Source organism: Puma concolor, chromosome B4, assembly GCF_028749965.1.
Source record: "Puma concolor isolate L17-30 chromosome B4, mPumCon1.1.hap2, whole genome shotgun sequence".
Lineage (NCBI taxonomy): Eukaryota > Metazoa > Chordata > Mammalia > Carnivora > Felidae > Puma > Puma concolor.
Genome location: NC_141673.1, coordinates 108,228,170 through 108,249,300, shown reverse-complemented (window position 1 = coordinate 108,249,300; position 21,131 = coordinate 108,228,170). Strand labels below are relative to the sequence as shown.

At 44.8% G+C, this 21,131-nt stretch overlaps 1 protein-coding gene across 7 annotated transcripts in view; it reads left to right on the top strand.

The window, feature by feature from the left end:
- Nucleotides 1-8,160: 8,160 nt before the first annotated feature.
- Nucleotides 8,161-21,131, top strand: part of ADA2 (adenosine deaminase 2) — a 36,057-nt gene continuing 23,086 nt past the window's right edge. For 6 of the 7 annotated variants that reach the window (XM_086714493.1, XM_025930648.2, XM_086714494.1 and 3 more), the window contains exons 1-4: nucleotides 8,161-8,229; nucleotides 11,494-11,861; nucleotides 14,204-14,429; nucleotides 15,824-16,034. In XM_086714493.1, coding sequence (XP_086570619.1) covers nucleotides 11,540-11,861; nucleotides 14,204-14,429; nucleotides 15,824-16,034 — 759 coding nt within the window. In that variant the 5' untranslated portion in view covers nucleotides 8,161-8,229; nucleotides 11,494-11,539. The remainder of the gene's footprint in view (nucleotides 8,230-11,493; nucleotides 11,862-14,203; nucleotides 14,430-15,823; nucleotides 16,035-21,131) is intronic. The other variant, XM_086714491.1, reaches the window with a different exon arrangement.

The window sequence follows — 21,131 nt, the reverse complement described above, 5'->3', positions numbered from 1 at the left end:
TTGAAAGTTGCTAAGAGGTAAATCTTGGGTGTTGTCACCACACACACACACACAATGGTAATTATGTGAAGTGATGGATGTGTTTACTAAACTTATTATAGTGATTATTTCACAATACATATATATATCAAATCATCATGTTGTACAACTTAAACAAATATCATATGTCAGTTATAGCTCAACAGAGCTGGAAAAAAGAAGTACATTTAGAAAAAGATAACACAGAAGGCAGTAGAACAGAATGGTGTTTTATGCCCTTGCCTGACATAAAAAACTGATTCTGGGCTGTACTTCTGAATGTGTAAAATGGGCAGATTCTCCACCTCACAGAGTTGTCCCGAGGACCACATGAGACAATGCTGGTAATGCATTTGAGCATAGTGTATGGGACACAGTAAGCACTAAATAAATATTAACGATTTTTGAACATGTATTTACTAAGTGTTGCAATCTGATGAAGCAGGTAGACCCTGAGCAAATGATTTCAAGGGTGATGAATTGTTGGATCCCTCAGTCTTACTTTTCAGAGTTTGCTTTTTAGAAACATGAAATGGCTCATCTGTAGGAATTCTCCAGTCTTTGGTTAGTGACCATCTGTTGAGCTCTGCTGGGGTGTAACGTTTGTGGTTTGTGTATGATACCACTCATCTCTCTACTCTGCAAGGTCACTTCACTGGCAGACCCGGCAGCCTGAAAAACAGGAAGAAGGCAGTCTGACTGGGGCCATGCCGTGCACTCAGGCCCATTGTTTAAGAGTCAGAGGGTTCCACAGGACTGACCCCTACCCTACAGCCCCCTCACCCGCCATGCTGTTCTCCCGGAGGCTCTCCAAGCCTTTCAGCTGAAACGTGTAGCACCTCCCTCCATATCCCTAATAACTTTTTATACTGCTATTCTCGATTTATTTTGTTTTAGGCATTAGCTGCAGGCTTCCTGCTGTTGAAGATGTAGGTATCTCTCAGCTCTTCCCCCTACTTCTACCACCACACCCACGTTTTCCTATCTCTCCATCATCCCTATGTATTTATATGATTTTGTTAATTCTATATTCGGTGCTGTATTAATAATCATGTGTGGACACTGCTAAGCTATGTAGTTCATCATGATAACTTTTCCTTTTCAGCACAATCTGTATTTCATGGAATTCATAATTGTCTTTTGCTTGCTTATTTAGTTTCTATATCTTTCCCCCTTATTCATCCTCAAATTCTCTTTTCGGAAACCCTTAATGCAACCAAACATATTAGATATCCTACCAATTTCATCCTGACAAAATGCTTCCCCAGAGGCTCTTTTCCCAGCTCCAGCTGCTGGAGGACTGACTGGCTGCCCCCAGGGATACAGCACTGCTCTGGGCTCCGGGCTCTGTCCCTTTCTTGTGTTAGCTGCTCTGTTTCCTGGATCCCCTGAATTCCTTTCTTCTGGTTCACCCTCTTGTTATAGATGGTTTGGAGTTTTTCACTTTGTCCCCAAAGTCCCCACAACTTCACTGTGATGGCCTTGGTGGGGCTCATTTTCATCTGTTTGGTGGGCTTCCCAAGGACCCTTTCTGTCTAGACTCACAGGTCTTTCTGTTCTAAGATGTTTTCTTGAATGGTTTCTTTGGTTTTTCTCCACTCTGCTTTCTCTTTCTGCAATGTGCAGTTTTCATACATTTGATTTTTTTCTTAAAAAAAAAATCTTTTCCCTTCAATCTTCCTTTTGTTTTACCTTCTGGAAGATGTTAACTTTATCATTCAACTTTTCTCTAGTTTTTCACTTTTACTCTCCTTCATTTTTGCCAAGTTATTTTTTAAAATTTATTTGGAGAGAGAGAGGGGGAGAGAGCACCAGAGAGGGAGGGGCAGAGAGAGAGGGCAACAGAGGATCCCAAACAGGCTCTATGCTGACAGCAAGAGAGCCTGATGTGGGGCTCAAACTACAAACTGTGAGATCATGACCTAAGCCAAAGTCAGACACTTAACTGACTGAGCCACCTGGGCACCCCTGCTAAGTTATTTTTCACCCTTTGACTATCCCTTCTTTATAGCATCCTGTTCTTGTTTCATGGGTACAATACCTTCTTTTACCTTTCTGACACTAATAATGTTAGATGGAGTTTTCTTTGCTTTCCCCGTTCTCTTTCTTCCATGATACTTTTTGCTCTGTCATAAAATAGATTCCTCAAATGTAGTGGCTCCTGGATGTCTGCTTCTATTTAAGAATGGGGTAATGCTACAAGCCCTGTGTACATGGGGAGGGGTGATCTGGTAAATCCCTGTCAGTATCTTTAGGGCTATTCTTGGGGGCTGGTGAAAGCCCCAGGGAAGGCTTTTCCCTTTTCTTGGTTGAAGGCTTTTCCCTTTTCTTGGTATGAAGTTGGTTGCTGATGTCTGAGAGACTAGTAGGGAAGAAAATCTTGTTTAGTGTGCAATATTTCAATATTATCTTCATTTTTAGCATGATACACCATCCTTTTTTTCCTTTTTTTTTAATGTTTATTTATTTTTGAGAGAGAGAGAGAGAGAGAGACAGTGCACGAGTGGGGGATGGGTAGAGAGAGAGGGAGATACAGAATCCAAAGCATGCTACAGGCTCTGAGCTGTCAGCACAGAGCCCAATGCGGGGCTCAAACTCACAGACGGTGAGATCATAACCTGAGCTAAAGTCAGCCGCTTAAACAACTGAGCCACCCAGGAGCCCTGTACATCATGCTTAACTAGGCCAGAAACTGTTTTACTCTTCCCCAAAACAAATCTGCAGTGCTCTGCTGAAGAGTACAGGAAGAATGTCTCTGGCTCTAGGGGTCTGGTTTTGTCCTTGTGTTTAAGTGTTCTAGTTTGGGGGCCTGGCTGGCTCAGTCAGTGGAACGCATAACTCTTGATCTTGGGGTCATGTGTTTGAACCCCATGTTGGGTGTACACATTGCTTAAAAAAAAAAAAAAAAGCTCTAGTTTGCAAGGCTTTTTTCCTAGGCATTCCTTTAAAAGGTTTCTAGGGGCCCCTGGGTGTCTCAGTTTGTTGGGCATCCAACTTTGGCTCAGTTCATGGTCTCACGGCTCATGAGTTCAAGCCCCATGTCAGGCTCTATGCTGACAGACAACTCAGAGCCTGGAACCTGCTTCAGATTCTGTGTCTTCCTCTCTCTCGGCCCCTTCCCTGCTCACACTCTGCACTCTGTCTCTCTCTCTCTCTCAAAAATTAATAAACATTAAAAAATAAAGGTTTCCAGTCAGTCCTCTGTTCCTCCTGTTCCCAATCTGCCTTCACCCTACTTCCAGAAGTACCCAAGGTTGTTTCTTAGATGTACTCACTTCTGGTTTAAGATTCTACCTTTTTCTATTTAAAAAAAATTTTTTTTTTAATGTTTATTTATTTTTGAGAGAGACAGGACATGAGCAGGGGAGGGGCAGAGAGAGAGAGGGAGACACAGAATCTGAAGCAGGCTCCAGACTCTGAGCTGTCAGCACAGAGCCCCACAAGAGGCTTGAACCCATGAACTGTGACATTATGACCTGAGCTGAAGTTGGTGCTTAACCAACTGAGTCACCCAGGCACCCATAAGATTCTACTTTTTTACATCTTCTAAGTTATTTGCACTTGTTTATCTACCTCCCAGCTTCCAAAAGTATTTTGTTATTTTCTCCATTCCTGTTTTTTTCATATTTATGGGAATATGCTTTTTAAAAAAAAATCTCTTTGGGGCACCTGTGTGGCTCAGTCAGTTAAGCAACCAACTCTTGATTTGGGTCATGATCTTAAGGTTTGTGAGATGGAACCCCATGTTGGGCTCTGCACTGACAGTGTGGAGCCTGCTTGGGATTCTCTCTCTCCCTCTCTCTCTGTGCCCCTTCGCCACACTCTCTCTCAAAATAAATAGGTAATATTTTAAATAAATATACAAACAAATAAATAATAAATCTCTTCACTGTCATTTTAGTGAGGCTTTAGAGGGGAATTAAGGTTAATTTACATGTTTGATCTCCCATCTGTAACTGAAAATCAGTCCATGCATTTATGAATATACTCTGACTCATAAGAAAGTTGGAGAAGGTCTCACTTAGGACCCACGTTCCTTGCAAGTTTAGTTATCTGGGTCTCAGTCCACAGTCAACAAGGAGTAACACATTACAGGGAAGATCGCTAGATAAGAGACCCACCAGAAGTAAATATTAACTGCATGGGGAGGAACAGAAAAATCATATAAAAAGTATATACTAGCCCTGCCATTTAGGACAGGATCAAACAGTGTCACAGTATTACTAAATATAGTGATAGTATGCAATACAAAGTATAATAATAAATGTTCATAATGATGATCTTGACTTATCAATGAAAGGTCAAATTATGTTCATCATGCTCTAAGAAGCCAGAAAAAAAAACAGTTTAAAAAGATTTGTATAGGGAACATTACTTATATTGTATCGTTGCATAGTTACTTTGTAGTTTTAGAAATATTTTCATGTGCATTAATTTAACACACACCCTCACTTACTTGGTAAAAAAAACTTAGCAGGAGGAATATTGTTATTCTCCCCTTATTGCAGATAAAGGCATTAAGCTCATAGATGATAGATGTTAAGAATTTTTTTCAAAATCAATCAGCAATTCCTTGAAAGAGCTAATTTTTTTGCTTTGGCCATTAAAAGCACAAGCTCCAGGGCGCTTGGGTGGCTCAGCTGGTTGCTTGGGTGTCCAATTCTTGGTTTTGGCTCGGGTCATGGTCTCATGGTTCATGGATTTGAGCCCAAATCGGGGTAGACTCTGATAGTACAGAGCCTACTTGGGATTCTCTGTCTCCTTCTCTCTCTCAAAAATAAATGAATAAACATCATAAATAAATAAATAAATAAATAAATAAATAAATAAATAAAAGCGCAAGCTCCCAGTATCTGGAAAAATCATCTTATGCCCGATAATACCTGTTCCTGTGTCCCACGTTTGCTAATTGGGCTCTCCTACCCGGATCTGCCCTTCTGTCTCAAGGGCCACTTTCCCACAGCAGTGGCTCCCTGCCACCTTGAAGACCTGTTTCCTTGCCAGCAGGTAAGGCAGTAGGTGGAAACTGCCTGAGTGCAAGTCCACACTCCACTCATTACCAGCTGTGTGACTTTGGGCAAGTGACCTACCTCTCTCCAAATACTTCAGTGTACTGTCTTGTCGAGGGGGCTAGCAATAGTCCCTACCTTATAAGACAACTAAAGGATTAAAATAGGCAATATATATAATTGTCAAGAAGTTTTAGCTGATATTATTTCCTTTTTTTTTTTTTTTTTTAACTCTGGGGGTCAGAAAACCTTATTTATCTTGTATAAAAGTGGCATATCCAGGGGTGTCTGGGTGGCTCAGTTGGTAAGCTTCTGACTTTGGCTCAGGTCATGTCTCAAGGTTTGTGAGTTGGAGCCCTGCATTGGCCTCTGTGCTGACAGTGCTTGCAGAGCCCACTTTGGATCCTCTGCCCCCCATCTCTTTCTGCCCCTCCCCTGCTCAAGGTCTCTTTCTCTCTTTCTCTCTCTCTCTCTCAAACATAAATTTAAAAAAAAAAGTGGTGGATCCAGCACTTCACACCTTCAACCATAAGTAAATCTCCTATGCTTTGCCATATGTTACACGTCTCAATGGCATGTGATTCATGGTATTGACGGGAGAGGGAAATGTTTTAATGAAAATAGTTCTCAAATATTTATGTAGTCAAACACCATCTTCAATTCTGAAATCCTCTCCTGTCTCCAGTTTAGGGTCATAACCCACCTGTCCTTTCAGACTTCATTTCATTTAGGTTAAGCTTTGTAGTCACTAAAAGATGCTTTGGTTCCCTTTTTCTGCCCTGAAGATTTTCAGATTCTGAACACAAAGCCAGTTCTGTTTCTGATGGTTGTCTTCAATAAAACGTAAAAAGCAGAGCCCTGTTCCATATTTTATGGTCTCCTCATGTGGCAGAATATTCTTCCAGCATGTTCTCACCATTGTACACTGGGGCTTGCTGTCATCAGATGCCACACCTGCTCTGCTAAACAGTGCTTACAGCCACACCCCCAGGGCCCCAGAAGGCAGAGAGGTGTGGAGATCCTGCTGGTCAGTCTCCCGGGTCTGACCCTGCTTGGGTTTGTTGTTTCTGATCCTGTGTCCGGGTATGCACTCGCCCCTCTCCTCCCTGTTTCTGTCTCAAGATCTGGTTCCCCACTCCCCTGGCCCAACCAGCTTCAGCCTGATGCAATAACTCCAGCCTCAAGACTCACAGCCCTCCCTCCCCTGGCTTACTGCACTTCCTGGCCCAGTTGTGAGCTGGAGTCTCCAGAGCCTTTGGGATGTGAACATTAGCTCTTACTCTTAACCAAAGTTTTTGGAAAGAAAAGTTTTATCTTTTTAATTTTTTTTTTTTTTTTTTGAGAGAGAGAGAGATAGCACAAGTGGGGGAAGGACAGAAAGTGGGGGGGGGGGGACAGAGAATCTGAAGCAGGCTCTGTGCTGACACCTGAGAGCCCAACACAGGGCTCGAACCCATGAACTACAAGATCATGACTTGAGCTGAAGTTGGATGCTTAACGGATTGAGTTGCCCAGATGCACCAAGAAAAGCTTTGTCTTTAATTCTGATCTGGTATCCTAAAAAATATTCCAGTGATTTATGTTCACAATTTGGCAATTTGCCCTCTTACCCTTGTACTTTAGTCAATTTTGTCTGTCTTTACTACCTGTTTGTTTCTTTTGATTTCACTGACTTTTGAACAAGTTAATGTTGAACTTGTGATGAGGGAATTCTTAGTTCCTCTGTGTTTTCACTTGCGAATTTCTTGCTGTTTATGAAACAGATGACCTTTTTACTGTTTGGAGAAGATGATGTCAGGGGCCCCTGAAGTTCCAGTTGTTCAGGAGATGCAGAAGTGGAAGTGCTGGAGGATTTGTGGGTATCTTTGGAGGCAGACGGCCCGAGACAGGGCTGGGAAGGAGAGGGGCACATGGCAGGCAAGTGCTGTAGAAGTCACTGGTACAGTCTCACATGTCTTATTTACCTTGACCTGGATGATCTATCACGATAGTTATTTCCCATAATAGTAATGGCTACTGTTTCTTGAGAACTTACTATGCTCCAGGCACTTTGCACACATTCTTCATTTAATTCTCACAGTGCACCCACGTAGTCATTGCTTTTATGACTTCCACTTTCAGATCAGGAAACTGAAGCATAGAGAGTCTTTTTTTTTTTTTTTTTTTTTTTTTTTTTGAGAGAGACAAAGAGACAGAGAGCGTACCAGCAGGAAGGGCAGACGGAGAATGACGGAGACAGAGGATCTGAAGAAGGTTCTGTGTTGAGTGCAGAGAGCCCTACGTGGGGCTCAAACTCACAAACCCAAGATCATGACCTGAGCCCAAGTTGGTTGCTCAGTGAGCCACCCAGGCACCCCTGAAGTACAGAGAGCTTAAATAACAAGGCCAAGGCCATACAGCTACGAATGGCCAGGCTCAGTTCTCTCAGCTCTCCCTCAGGAGCCATTATCCCTCTTGCCTCTGGCCTCTCCTCCTTACGCCCTAGCTCCTGCCTCACCCCTCCTTATTTCCTCAACTGCTGTGCTTCCAGATCCCTGATTTTCCCCCTAAAACGTACCTTCTATTACATCTACTTTTTTACCTGCTGTTTAGTGGGTTGCCCCACAATTGACAGTCACATTTTAAGGAGGGGTATACTGCCCAAAGTTTATGAGCAGATTTTGGAGTACCTCTTTGTGGCGCTTGTTGTCTAAGCTATGTTCTGGACCCTACAATGACATCTCATGCACAAACACCCATATATCTTCCCCCAAAACATACATAAGCCCACACGTGCATATAAACTCACATAAACACATAGACACATACAAAGATGCATACAACTGCCCCCCCAAACATATACATAATCCCCACATGCATAAACCCACATGCACACACATGCACACACACAAAGATGTACACAAAAACCTGCCACAAAATGCACCTGAACACATATAAACACACACATAAATCACCCCACAAGTGCATAAATGCTCACACACGCACACAAACGTAAACCCATACATGCAGGCCTACTTGTTGCCTCAGCTCTGCCAGACTATCTTCCTTGCCTCTCTTTGGAGACCCGAGCAACATGAGGCTGAGAGGAAGTGAAACCTGCCCCAACAGGAAGTGAAAAGAGGATGGTGAGCTTTTCTGGTGCTTCTGACACAGCTGTCGGGGGACTCAGCAAACAGTCTGCAGTTTCTGGAGCTGCTCTGAGGTAACTGGGATCCTCTGGGGTGGGGGTCTAGCTCATGAGGTTCCAGTAGGTAGCTGGGAAGCTGGGCACTCGGGCTTTGTTTCCCTGGCAGCAGCCTCCCTGCCCCCTACATTAGGTGAGTTTGTGACTTTCGGTGCGGAGGAAGTGCATAGCCTTTCTCTACAACAGGCTTTTGAAAATGGTTGTGGGCCCAAGGACATTCACTCAGAGTCACAGATGCACATGGTCCGTTTCCTCGTTCTTAATCTGGGAACAAACTATTTTTATAGAGTTTTCATGCACCTTCTTTTAAAAGTAAAAGAAACTTTTCATGAGGAGAGAGATGAAGTAAGCATAGCAGTAATTATCACAGGGATTATTTCTCCTTATGCTTGAGCAGGCTGGTCCTGGACCAGTGTTAGATAAACTTTTATCTGTCAGGCCAGGAGAAGTTGCTAGATGTTGGGGCACACAGCTACTTCTGGTGTCTTTGGAGAGGACAGAGTTGGAGATTTAGGAACTTAGTGGCCTCTGTTATGTGTTAGTAAGGAGAGAGGGAAAGGGGCTGGGGCTGTCGATTGGAAGACACAGCATGAGATGGGTGGGATGGTGACACAAATGTCACTCTCCTCTTGTCCTAGAGGATTCAGCTGTTGGCAAACACTGTAGCCTCAAGACAGAGTCAAAGACTTCATGAAATTGAGGGGGTTCCTCAAAAGTCCAACTCTCTGATTCGGGTAGCTACCCTACCATAGCTGTGGTACTAGAGTAAATAGTGTCCAGTTCCTTCTTAAAATCCCCTGTTGGTGTCTGATGTACCATTGAATAATTGAATGTTAGCCCTGGAAAGGACCTTGGAGATAATGTATTTCAATGATTAGCAAGCTTTCCATTTTCATCATATCCCCGCATTTCTATTTATTTCATATCTTTCTTTAAATTAACTTGTTTTTAAATTTTTTTATTCAACCTAAACAGTGATATCATGTTCACTAATGATACATGTATCACATTTTGAGGACCACTGATCTAGTATAATTTGCCCTTTTCACAGATGAGAAAACTGAGACCCATAGACACTAAACAGTTTGTCCAAGGTCTCATGGTTAAAGACATCCTAATTTGGGACTGATCCTGAGGTCTTCCAATTTATAGTCTTGATTCTTTCCAGGATACCATATCCTACTATGAAGTATGAAGAAACAATTCCTTTTTTTAAAAAAAAATATCTATTTATTTCAGTAATCTTTATACCCAACATGGGGCTCAAACTCATGACCCTGAGATCAGGAGTTTCATGCTCCTCTACCTGAGCCAGCCAGGTGCCCCACATTTCATAAATGTAATTCAAATAGATAAGCAGGTAAAGTGCTAACAGTGTCTAGAAGGAGGAGACCACTAAAGGTGAGTTTCTTTCCTTCCGCTGTTCAATCCTTGCTCACTGCCAACCTGGACTAGCAGCTTTTAGGAAGCTTTTAGAATCTTTGAATGCTAATGTTCTGAAATATCAAGATGATATCTCATGGTGTGACTATTGAGTAATTGTCGTGCTGTGATAGGATCCCAGAGAGTCTCATCAATCCAGAGATGCAGGTCTTACATTCTGGTCTAATTTCTTGTATTACTTATTTACTTTTTTCTCCAATCTATTTTTTTCTTTTTCTTTTTTTTTTCTTCTGATATGTCTGTTATTTGGGTGTTGGATTTCCTGAGCCAATAATCATCTCATTTGTTTCTCTCTTATTTCATCTTAATTTCTAAAAGATGGTCTTCAATTCCATCTTATAATATTGCTAGTAAATTTTAAGATTTCAGCTCTTGTATTTTTAATTTCTAAAAGCTCTTCTCATTCTGTTTATTTAATTTATTTTATTTGAGAGAGGGAGAGAGTCAGGAAAAGGGGGAGAGGGGCAGAGGGAGAGAGAGAGAAGAGACAGAATCTTAATGACACGGGGCTCCATTCAACAACCCTGGGATCATGACCTGAGCTGAAATCAACCAACTGAGCCACCCAGGTGCCCCTATTTTGAAATTTATTCTTATTTTTTTTTAAGTTTATTTATTTATTTTGAGAGAGAGGGGGATCAAGTGGGGGGAGGGGCAGAGAGAAAAAGAGAGAGAGAGAGGGAGGGAGGGAGGGAGGGAGGGAGGGAGGGAGGTTCCCAAGCAGGCTCTGCACTGTCAGCACAAAGCCTGACTTGGGGCTCAAGTTCATGAACCGTCAGATCATGACCTGAACCAAAACCAAGAACTGGTCACTTAACCAACTGAGCCACCCAGGTGTCCCTTTTTTTTTTTTTTTTTTTTTAAGGAATCTACACCTAGCATGGGGCTCAAACTCATGACTCTGAGACCAAGAGTTGCATGCTCCATCAACTGAGCCAGCCAGGTACCCCTCATGCTGCTTATTTTTTATAATTCCCTGTGGCTGGGGCACCTGGGTGTTTCTGTCTGTTGGGTCCAACTTCGGCTCAGGTCATGATCTCACAGTTCCTGAGTTCAGGCTCTGTATTGGGTTCTCTGCTGTGAGCACAGAGCCCGCCTTCTGATCCTTTGTCTCCCTCTCTCTCTGTCCCTCTCCCTCTCTCTCTGTCCCTCCCCCTTTCAAACACTCTCTCTCAAAATAAATAAATAAACATTAAAATAATAATAATAATTCTCGGTAACTGTTTTATGGGCACAATATCTTTTCATATCCTTCTTAGGATATTAAGTATGGTTCTTTTGAATTTTTCTTTTATTTCCTTCTCTTGTCTTCCTTCTCTGTACATGTGTGGTTTTGTTTGTTTATTTGTTTGTTTGTTTTGTTTGTTTTTAATTTCCTTTATCACGTTAGAGGCTTTTTTATATGTCTTGTGATCTCTTACTCTCTGGTGATATTTAAAAGTGAAACACTCAGGGTGCCTGAGTGGCTCAGTTGGTGGAAGCAACGACTCTTGATTTCAGCTCAGGTCATGATCTCACGGTTCATTGTTTGGCTCTCAAAATAAATAAATAAACATTTAAAAAAAAAGTGAAACACTAAAAATCTGATTGCAATGTCTTCCTCTATGTGTGAGCAGGGCTTGCTGACTGAAAAGGTCCACTTTTTTAAAGAAGGCCTTATGGTGACTTATTATTTGGGAAACCCCTCCATGTCTGTACTTGGAAGTCTTTCCTCTGGGGTCTCAGAGAAGAACCCTTCTGTATGCTGCCTCCTGGTAATCTGAAAACAGAGTGGTAGAAGGAAAATCAGAGTTTGACGTTTAAATCTGCACATTTTTGCTGACCTACTCCCTTCTTTAGTCCTGCCAGGTTTCCATCTGAGCAATTTCCTCTTCCAGGCATCCCAATGCCTGTGGATGGCCCATCTGGGTGGCCAGCCCTGCTCTCCCTGCTTCTGGCCGTGGCGATGCCTTTTTTCTGCTCAGCCATATCCATAGATGAAGCATGGAACCAGCTGTTGATGAGAGAGAAGATGATGCAGCTGGGGGGGCAGCTGGTGCTGACCGAACAGGAGGAGCTAGCCAATGAGAGGCTCATGGCCCTCAAAAAGGCTGAGGTGACACAGGCGATGAGGACCCAGAAGTTCCCTCCCAGCATGCACTTTTTCCGGGCCAAGACTCTCATTGAGAAAAGTGAGGTGTTTAATATCCTGAAGAAGATGCCAAAAGGTAGAGGTTTGGAGATGGTGGTTTGGGGGTGCTGGGAAGGTAGGGAGAACTAAACTTGGAGCTAGTGTTGTTATTGGAGCTGTTATTGTTCTAAATGGAGCAGTGAGGGGTGCCTGGTTGGCTCAGTTGGTAGAGCATGTGACTCTTGTTCTGAGGGTCAGGAGTTCAAGCCCCACATTGGGTGTGGAGCCTACTTAAAAAAATAATAGTAGGGGTGCCTAGGTGGCTCAGTTGATTAAGCGTCTGACTTTGGCTAAGGTCATGATCTCACAGCTCATGAGTTCAAGCCCCACATTGGGCTCTGTGCTGACAGAGCCTGGAGGCTGCTTTGGATTCTGTGTCTCCCTTTCTCTCCACCCCTCCCCTCTCTCTGTCTTCCTCCCCTCCCCTCCCCCCCCTGCCTCCTGCCCCCTCTTGTGCTCTCTCTCTCAAAAATAAATAAACATTAAAAAAATTTTAATATAAATAAATAAATAAATAAATAAATAAATAAATAAATGGAGCAGCAAGAACCCCACTTGGCTACTCTGTACCTTTGTTCTTGCTTCACAGACTAGGAAGGGGGCGGTCTGAGGGGGCTGCCACTTCACCCTGGAAACCCAGAGCCCTGCTTCCAAGGGGACTCTGCCTCAGACAGACAGCAGGGAGTGGCTGCTGGGCACCACTGTCTTTCCTGACAAAGCTGATGTGTCCACCCATAAGCAGGTATCTAGGCCCATAAGAACTACTGCTTTCTTCACAGCTTTTCCCACATCTGCTTCTTCTGCCCCGTTTCAGGCTGAGGTACCAGAGTATGATGTGAAAGTTTCTCTTGAATAAACACATTTCTAGTAGTGTATGTCTATAGTATATATACATTTTTATGAGAAGTAAAATAATTACCATCCTGCACACGTAAATAGCAGTTTGCAGTTTACAAGGACTTTTCTATACCTCTTATTTTATAACATTTTGGGTTTTTAAAAATGTTTATTTTTGAGAGAGAGAGAAAGAGAGAGGCAGAGGACAAGCAGGGGAAGGCAGAGAGAGCGGAAGACACACCTGTCAGCACAGAGCCCGACGCGGGGCTCAAACTCAGGAGCCTTGAGATCATGACCTGAGCCGAAGTCTGACGCTGAACCGACTGAGCCACCCAGGAGCCCCTATACCTCTTTTATTTTAATGTTAAATATGGAGACTAAAAAAACAAAGAAACAACTGTGCAGTTGGTAAAGTCACATCCCCACCTGATGGAGGACATAAGGTTTAGAGAGGTGACATGCCAAAGCTCACACAGCTGTGACACCTAAGTGGCCCGTGTCAAGGCCAGGTGCTAAGACAGAGCAGGAAGAGCAGAGGGACAGTGTATACTGTGACTTGAGGAGTGCTGTAGTCTAGATTGGTGTCAGGTCTGAAAGAAGCATAGGGCATCAATGGCAAGCCTGCAGGCCAGAAGCTGCCTAGATACTGGCTGGAAGCAGGGAATGCAAAGCCAATGCGTGGGCACTGGGAGCAGGCTGAGAGGACTGAGGACAGTTGTGCAAACAGGACCAGGGTGGGAGCAAGGGCTGAAGCTCATCCCTCCCCTCCCCCTTTTTAAAGTTTATTTATTTACTTTGAGAGAGAGACACACACACAGCTCAAGCTCATGTGTGGGGGAGAGGCAGAAAGAGAGAGAGACAGAGTCCCAAGCAGACTCTGCACTGACAGAATTGCTGATGCAGGGCTCAATCTCACAAACTGAGATCATGACCTGAGCCAAAATCAGACACTTAACCAACTGAGCCACACAGGTGCCCCTGGGCTGCTTCTCTCTCTCCCTCTCTCTCTCTCTCTCTCTCTCTCTTTTTAATGTTTATTTATTTTTGAGAGAGAGAGAGAGCCAGGGTGTGAGTGGGGTAGGGGCAGAGAGAGAGAGAAAGGGAGACACAGAATCCGAAGCAGACTCCAGGCTCTGAACTGTAGCACAGAACCCAACGTGGGGCTCGAACCCACAAACTGTGAGATCATGACTTGAGCCCAAGTCTGACGCTTAACCCACTGAGCCACCCAGGCTCCCCTGGGCTCCCTCTCTTGAATGAGGTCATCATGGCTTCTGACTAGTGAGGGATGCTCCCTTCTTAAACCAGAGCAAAGCAGGCAGTGGCCATCCTGGGGAGACAATGGCAGACATAGGCCTGGGAAGTCTTTGCGCTGGAGTGGGAAAGGTACATGATGTGCAGTTGTGGGGAACTCTGCCAGATAGGCAACCTTGTGATTGTCACTTCTTGTCCATCTGCACTGTCCTCACAGCCCCTGAGCCTTGGAATCTGGATTTCACCTCTTTTGCTTCACTTCTACCCCTGCCTTCCTTCCCTTTCCAGGGGCTGCCTTACACGTCCATGACTTCAGCATCCTGAGTATGAACTGGCTGGTGAAAAATGTCACGTACAGGCCCCACTGCCATTTCTGTGTCACCCCAAGCGGGTACTTGAAGTTCAAATTTGCTTATCCAGCGCCCCCCACTCCTAAACCAGCAGAATGTTCGGAGTGGGTTTTGCTGGAGAAATATCGAAAGGAGCTACAGAATGTCACTGAGTTTGACAACAGGTGAGTGTGGTTCAGAAAGAATGTGTCACATGCTCATCATAGGTAGTGGGTGGTGTACAGGTATGTCTTAGTACAACCCCATTTATGAAAATCTGTCCTTAAAATCAGGGCACCTGGATGGCTCAGTCAGTTAAGCGTCTAGTTCAACTCTTGATCTCAGCTCAGGTGTTGATCTCAAGGTTATGGGTTCAAGCCTTGCATTGAGCTCTGTGTTGGGCAAGAAGCCTACTTAAAAAAAAAAAAAAAAAAAAAAATATATATATATATATATATATATATATATATATATATATATATATCAGGAGGCTTTTTCTTTTAAATTTACAGGATACTTTGCTTCACAAAAGCATTCAAATAGTAATTTTCTGGTTCATTTAAAATTCAATATGATCTGCAAAAGGTATTAAAAGTGACACTATTGTTGCATCAAATGAGATTTGTCTAGATGCTTAATTTCCAGCAAGAGGAAAAGTTCCCAGCTCCTGGAATAAGATGGTCCATTGGTGGGTGAAACAGCTTGAAAACATGGTGAAGCAACTTCCTAACAAATTTGTAAAGTAATATTATAAGTAATAACTGTTTTTTAATCATAGAACCATCTACAGAGTGCTTTTTTGAGATTATTGCCCTTTATGAGTAAGAAATGTGAAGTTCAGTATGGTTAAGGAAGTTGCCCAAGACCACACAGCTAGTAAATGGCTACTCAGGGATGTAAACCTGAGTCAGAGTTATTTCCATCAACAGAATACTACACAGTAGGTAGCTTAAACGATGGGAATTTATTTTCTCACTGGTCTGGAAGCTAGAAGTATAAGATCAAGATATTGGCAAGTTTGGTCTCTCCTGAGGCCTTTGTCCTTGGCTTCCAGACAGCCGCCTTCTCAGTGTGTCCTCACATGGCCTTTCCTCTGTGTGCACACTCCTGGCATCTCTCGTACCAGCCCTATTCTATTTGGGCCCCACTGTAATGACCTCACTTAACCTTAATTACCACCATAAAGGACCTATCTCCACATACAGTCACATTGAGGGTGAGGATTTCAACATATGGGTTTTAGGGGGACACAATTCAGTGCATAACACCCCCCGAAGAGGCTTAGTCTAGGGTGCAATGGGGTCAGACTGGCCAAACATGCACAGGGGAGCAAGACAGCCTGGTTGGTGGGAACATCCTACCTGAGCTGTGCCCTGAGGAGCATAAAGCAGGTCTCAGGGATGGGGGCCTCCATCAGAAAGCCTGGGGTGCTTTCCTTGGCCTCTCATCACTGCTCACTGTGATGCATCTGGGTTTGCTTCTGGGTGGGAGAAGTGAGGTGGGCAAGACTCCTGCAGATGCCTGAAGGTGGTGGCTTGAAACACACTTCTTCAATTTACCCTCTTTGTGTCTTATGCAGACTTCTTCAGACTTTCACCCTGATGACCGAGAACCCTGAGGTGGCTTATGCAAACCAAGATGCTGTCTGGTCCAAGTTTAATAGTATCTTCTTCACAATCTCTGGCCTTGTCCACTATGCACCAGTGTTCAGAGACTATGTCTTCCAGGCACTGGAGGAGTTCTACCAGGACAATGTACTCTACCTGGAGCTCAGAGCCATGCTGTTCCCGGTGAGCCCACCTCTCCTCTCCTCTGCTCTGGCTTGACTTTCAGATGTTACCTTGTAGGTCTTCACAGGCTCCTAATTCCAGTATTGGGATAGGGACTGGATGCTGCCTTCATCTCAAAGGGGACATGTGTCCTTCCAGGGATGACCATGAGCAAGGAAACCTGAACTGTACTTGGCTGGCTCCCACAAAATTATGACCTTCACCCTCACTGCCCTTTTACCCCATCTTCTCTCATGATCTCTCCCCTTTTCCCCTTCTCCCGGATACACAGTGCCTCCCAGTTGCTCAACGTTTCCTGCCCTTGGGCTCTGAGCAGTGCCTCATGCCTGGACCTTTCTTGCCCTGTCTCCTTTCATATCAAAATTTAGCTTCCCAGAGTCCCTCAGGATCATGCTCTTGGTACTGGGACAGCTATTGGGTCTGGCAATTGGATCACCCTGGTAGCCTGGGGAGAACGAATTGCTGTGCGAGGGTCACCCAGTGAAAGAGGTGGGGATGGAGGCTGGGAGAGTAGGGAGACCACAGGTATGAGATGACAAGGCCACAGGCACAGTAGCAACGATGAGGAAGAGCTCGTGTGCTGGAGGAGGAATCTAGAGGTTTTACTGACTAACTCTGGTGGTGAGGACTCTACTGCAACTGGCTGGTATTCAACTTGGGTTGTCTGGTGGTGACATTGATGGTGACATTGGGGATATAAGAGGAGGGGCTGGATGGGAAGGGAGAAATGGTTTTAAACCTGTAGAATGGAGGTGCTATGAGACATCCCTATGAAGATGTCCAGGAAGTTGCTGAATATATGACTTTGGAACCCAGAGGAGAGAGAGTTCTAGCCTGGAAATACATGTTTGACATTTGTCTGCAGAAAGGTAATCTTTAAAACTGTGAAAGGGATGAGGTTCCCACAGAAGCTGCGAGATGAGAGGAGGAGTGGGCCTGGAAGGGGGCCCTGCACACAGACATCCGATGGAAAGTTCATGAAGTGGACTCAGAAGGAGCTGTTCTAAAAGTAGGAGACAACTAGGATGGCTTCCACAATAGGGGAGGCCTCACTCAGGAGAGCAGCCCCAGGCGATCAGATGCTCCCAGACCATTCCTCTGGGATATCTGTTAGAGAGAACTTCCCTGAGGACTCTTTGTGGGAAGGATTTGGGTATTGTGGGAATGGGAAGGATTTCTGAATCCTCACAAACATTGGAGATGGTTAAAGATTCTAAGACGCTTGGGGAAAGTAACCTTTGTATAGAGCTCTCCCCTATATTGTATCCTAACTAGTCTGCTCATTCACTGAAATATTTATTGAGTGCGTCAACACCTTGGTGACTGACCTTCAAGTTTGTGGCAAGGCCCTCAGGATGGCATTATTTTGGCTTTGTTACCATATTCCATGGTCTTTATAGGTTCAGAAATTGTATTGTTTGTACAGTCAGAAGTGATAGAGCTCCAGAGGACTGACACACATTGACCAAGTTCATAAGAGACAGATGTATAAACAAGAAAGGCAGAATGCTGTTTTTTGGAGAAAAATCAATCAGACCAGACACTTAGAGCTTCTTGATTGGTAAGTTCTCTCCTTGAAGGCAAATTGTAGCCTTTCCTAAAGCCAAATTATAGCCAGAAATGTGTTGTTGAACCAGAGCCCTCATAAGCCTGGTCACTGAGCTCTGAGAATTTACGGGAGTCCATGACAGTGTTCTTAACCTTGAGAAAAATCCAATGAATTCCTGGGTGGGGGGGGGGGGGGGTGGAAAGTGCTCGAATAAGTTGACTTTATTGAAGACAGTGTTTTCTTTTTCTTTTTTAATGTTTTGTTTTTTTGTTTTTTTGTTTTTTTTTTTTGAGAGAGAGAGAGAAAGATAGAGAACACACATGAGCAGGGGAGGTGCAGAGAGAGAGGGAGACACAGAATCCAAAGCAGGCTCTAGGCTCTGAGCTGTTAGCACAGAGCCCAACACGGGGCTCGAACCCATGAACTGTGAGACAGTTCTCACAGTCTGACTGAGAGACTGACTGAACCGCCTGGGCATCCTGAAGACAGTGTTTTCACATGTATGCCTATGTATCTATGAAACTTTCTAGGAAACAACATAATGTACAGATTGTGATATTTTTGCATTCTAAAATTTTTTAAAAATTCTCTGTGGGATTCCTAAACTGACTTTACTACCCCTAGTTTGATTTAAAGTGTTCAAGGACTTTCTAATGAAGGATTTACGTGTCCCAAGAACCAGTAATTCCAGTTTGTGGGTCAGGGCTCCCTTTCCCTTCTTCTGAGACAAATTTTCCTCAAGGCTCAACTCTCCCAACTGACCCACCTTTTCCCTTAGTTATGTTAATACCCTCCTTGAGGTTAGCTCAAGGCCAGGCCCTGGAGGGTCCTGGAGGGTGAGCTGGCTCTCAAGTAAGGGTGCCTATCTCCCCCAGGATCTGACGTTTGTTTGATAGTTAAAGCTTTAAGCACAGTTCTTGGGAAGTGGGAATGGGGCTGACCTTTGTCCCTCAGTAGAGCTTCCATTGGTTTTGGGAGCAGAGTACACAAATGATCCTTTTCCAGGAAGAGAGAGTGTCCAACAACCTCTTAAGAGAAGAATTTCTGTAAGAGATGAGCTGGCCCTGGGCCTGGCCTAGGTAAGGTGAAAGAAACTGCGCTTCCTGGAACAATTTATTCCCATGTTTTTTGACTAGGAAATCGTTCTGTCTCCAAGCATGCACTCCCCACCTGCCCCCCATCTAAGCCCCTCCTCCTGTCTGGATCCCACTTAGGCTGGTTTGTAGGTTGGCCAATCCCTCCTTCACTCCCTTCCCAGGACTGTGTCAGTCCATATGTCCCCTCTTTGTCTCCTGGTCATGTGGGTATTCAGCACTGAGCAGTTGTTGCCTCGTTATTTATGTCAGATCATGAGATATTTCAGACTGGCACCACATCTTATATTGCCAAGAGGCACCAAGAGTGATAATCATGCTTGTTGGTTGTGGTCCTCAAACTTGGCTGTTCATATGAATAATTCAGAGGTGCTCTTTAAAATTCGTGTTTGGACCCTGACCTCCCAGGGTTCTAATTCTGTGCTCTTGGGTAGGACCAGGAAGCTACAAAATCAACTAGCCTCTTCCTCTCCTCCCGGTGATTCTAATGCAGATGGTCTGACCCAGACCACACTTTGAGAAAAGGCCTTCTTTGCCTTGACCTTTACAAAGCACTTGAGGTGCATAGCAAGGTTGCATTTTACAGATGTGGAAACTGAGGCTTGGAAAAACCAGAGTTTGACCAAGATCACGTTGGTGACTTGATTGGGTGACTGGATAGATGCCAGGGTGCTGGACTTGAGCACTAAGGCAGCCAGGCTTCATCTCAAAAGGAGCCCCAGAGAAGGCATTCCGCTGTAAGTCTCATCCTTCGGTAGGGAAAAGAGAGTCCCTAGGATTGGCTGAGCTGATGATTCACCTAGAGTGCTGCTGGCCCCTGCTGGGGGCCAGGGGCGGGGGTTGCTTCCTGTTGGGCCATTCCAACAGCTTTCTCAGCGTGGGGCATGGGGGAGGTAGCCCGTCAAATCCTGGCGGAGCCCTGGGCTCCTTAGGGGGTGGAGGGAAAAGGAGGGAGGGGGGAAACTGTGGAGGGTTTGGGTCTTGGTCGGTTTGAGGGCTGTGACTTTCATCTTGAGCCCGATGGAGAAGCATTTAGGGGAAGATGCTGAGCAATTGGAGGGAGCAGTTTCCTGCTCCATTGCTCCCCCTTTTCTGAGGGGGTATTTTCTCCTTACCATGCTGAGTGAGCTCCAGGACATTTAACTTGGGGACCCTGCCTCGCTCCTAACCTCTCTTCCCACTCTGCCCACCCCCCACCATCCTAGAAGGTGGAAGGCTGCTTGGATTTGGGATTCTGGAGAGGCTGAGGGGGATGGGATGTGACCATTTGTTCTGCTCTGACCCTGGAACAAAGGCCTCTTGCAATAGAGAGTCTATGCCTTAATGCCCCCCATTAGCCAGAGTAGGGGGAGCCATCAACACATTAACAACTAAAAACCGTCTGCACTGGAATTCTTTTGCTGAGCCGCACAACCTCCCCCTTCTTGGTAGTGGGGCTAATTCAGGGCCTGGGATGATGTTGATGGACTATCCTGGCTGCTCAGCCTCCTATTGTGTTACTAATGCTTGATAACAAAGGCTACTTGCCTTTAGCAACAGTTGCTAGGCGGGTCTTATCTCCTGGGCTCCAGTCCCTTCCCCCACGGCCAGAATCTGAGGCCCAGACTGGGTCCTGGCCAGTCCTCAGAGTGGAGCTCTTATAAGACCCCAGAGGATTATGAACAGGAGATTGCCCTGCTGGTACTTATTGACAGGGGGTCTTGGGAGAGAGACAGGCAGTGGCAGAGAACCCACGATGGTTGTTCCCAGATGTTTTCTTGGATGCTGTCACTTGTATAACAAACATTACTGGCACTTCTACCCATCCCACCCGCCCCCGCCCCCCAAGGCTTTTCCTGGATTTTTGGCAGAGCCTCCACTGAAAATTCCACCTGGCTTGCTGCTGAAGTGACCCCTGTTTCGTGTTACTGGTATAACTGCAAGAATACTGACGATCGAGACTGGAGGGACCCTCTTAACTGCTCTCCTTTATAATAGCATTTATCCTACTATGCTGTATTCATGCTGTTTACTTCAAATCCACAAAATGGTAGATCTTAACCCCAGCTGTACATTATACATTAGAATCACCTGAGGAGGTTAAAAACAAACAAACAAACAAACAAACAAACAAACAAACCACCCCAGAGGTTCTACCCCAGAGATTCTGATTTAATTAGTCTGGGGTGAGACCCAAGCATTTCCCTCTCCCTAGGTGGTTCTAAAGTGCAGCCAGAGCTGAGACATTGAGCCCCCCTAACTGTCACTATCACAGAAAGGGAAAGATGGGCTGCTGTGATGACTGGAGACACTCAGGGTCAGCAAGATTCTGAAACTCAGCAGACCTCCAGCCCTCACTCCCACTGTGGAGTATGACTCAGTTTCTTAAGCTTTCTGAGCCTCAAAATCCTCATCTGTAAAATGAGAACTACCTAGGGGCACCTGGGTGGCTCAGTCGGTTAGGCGGCCGACTTC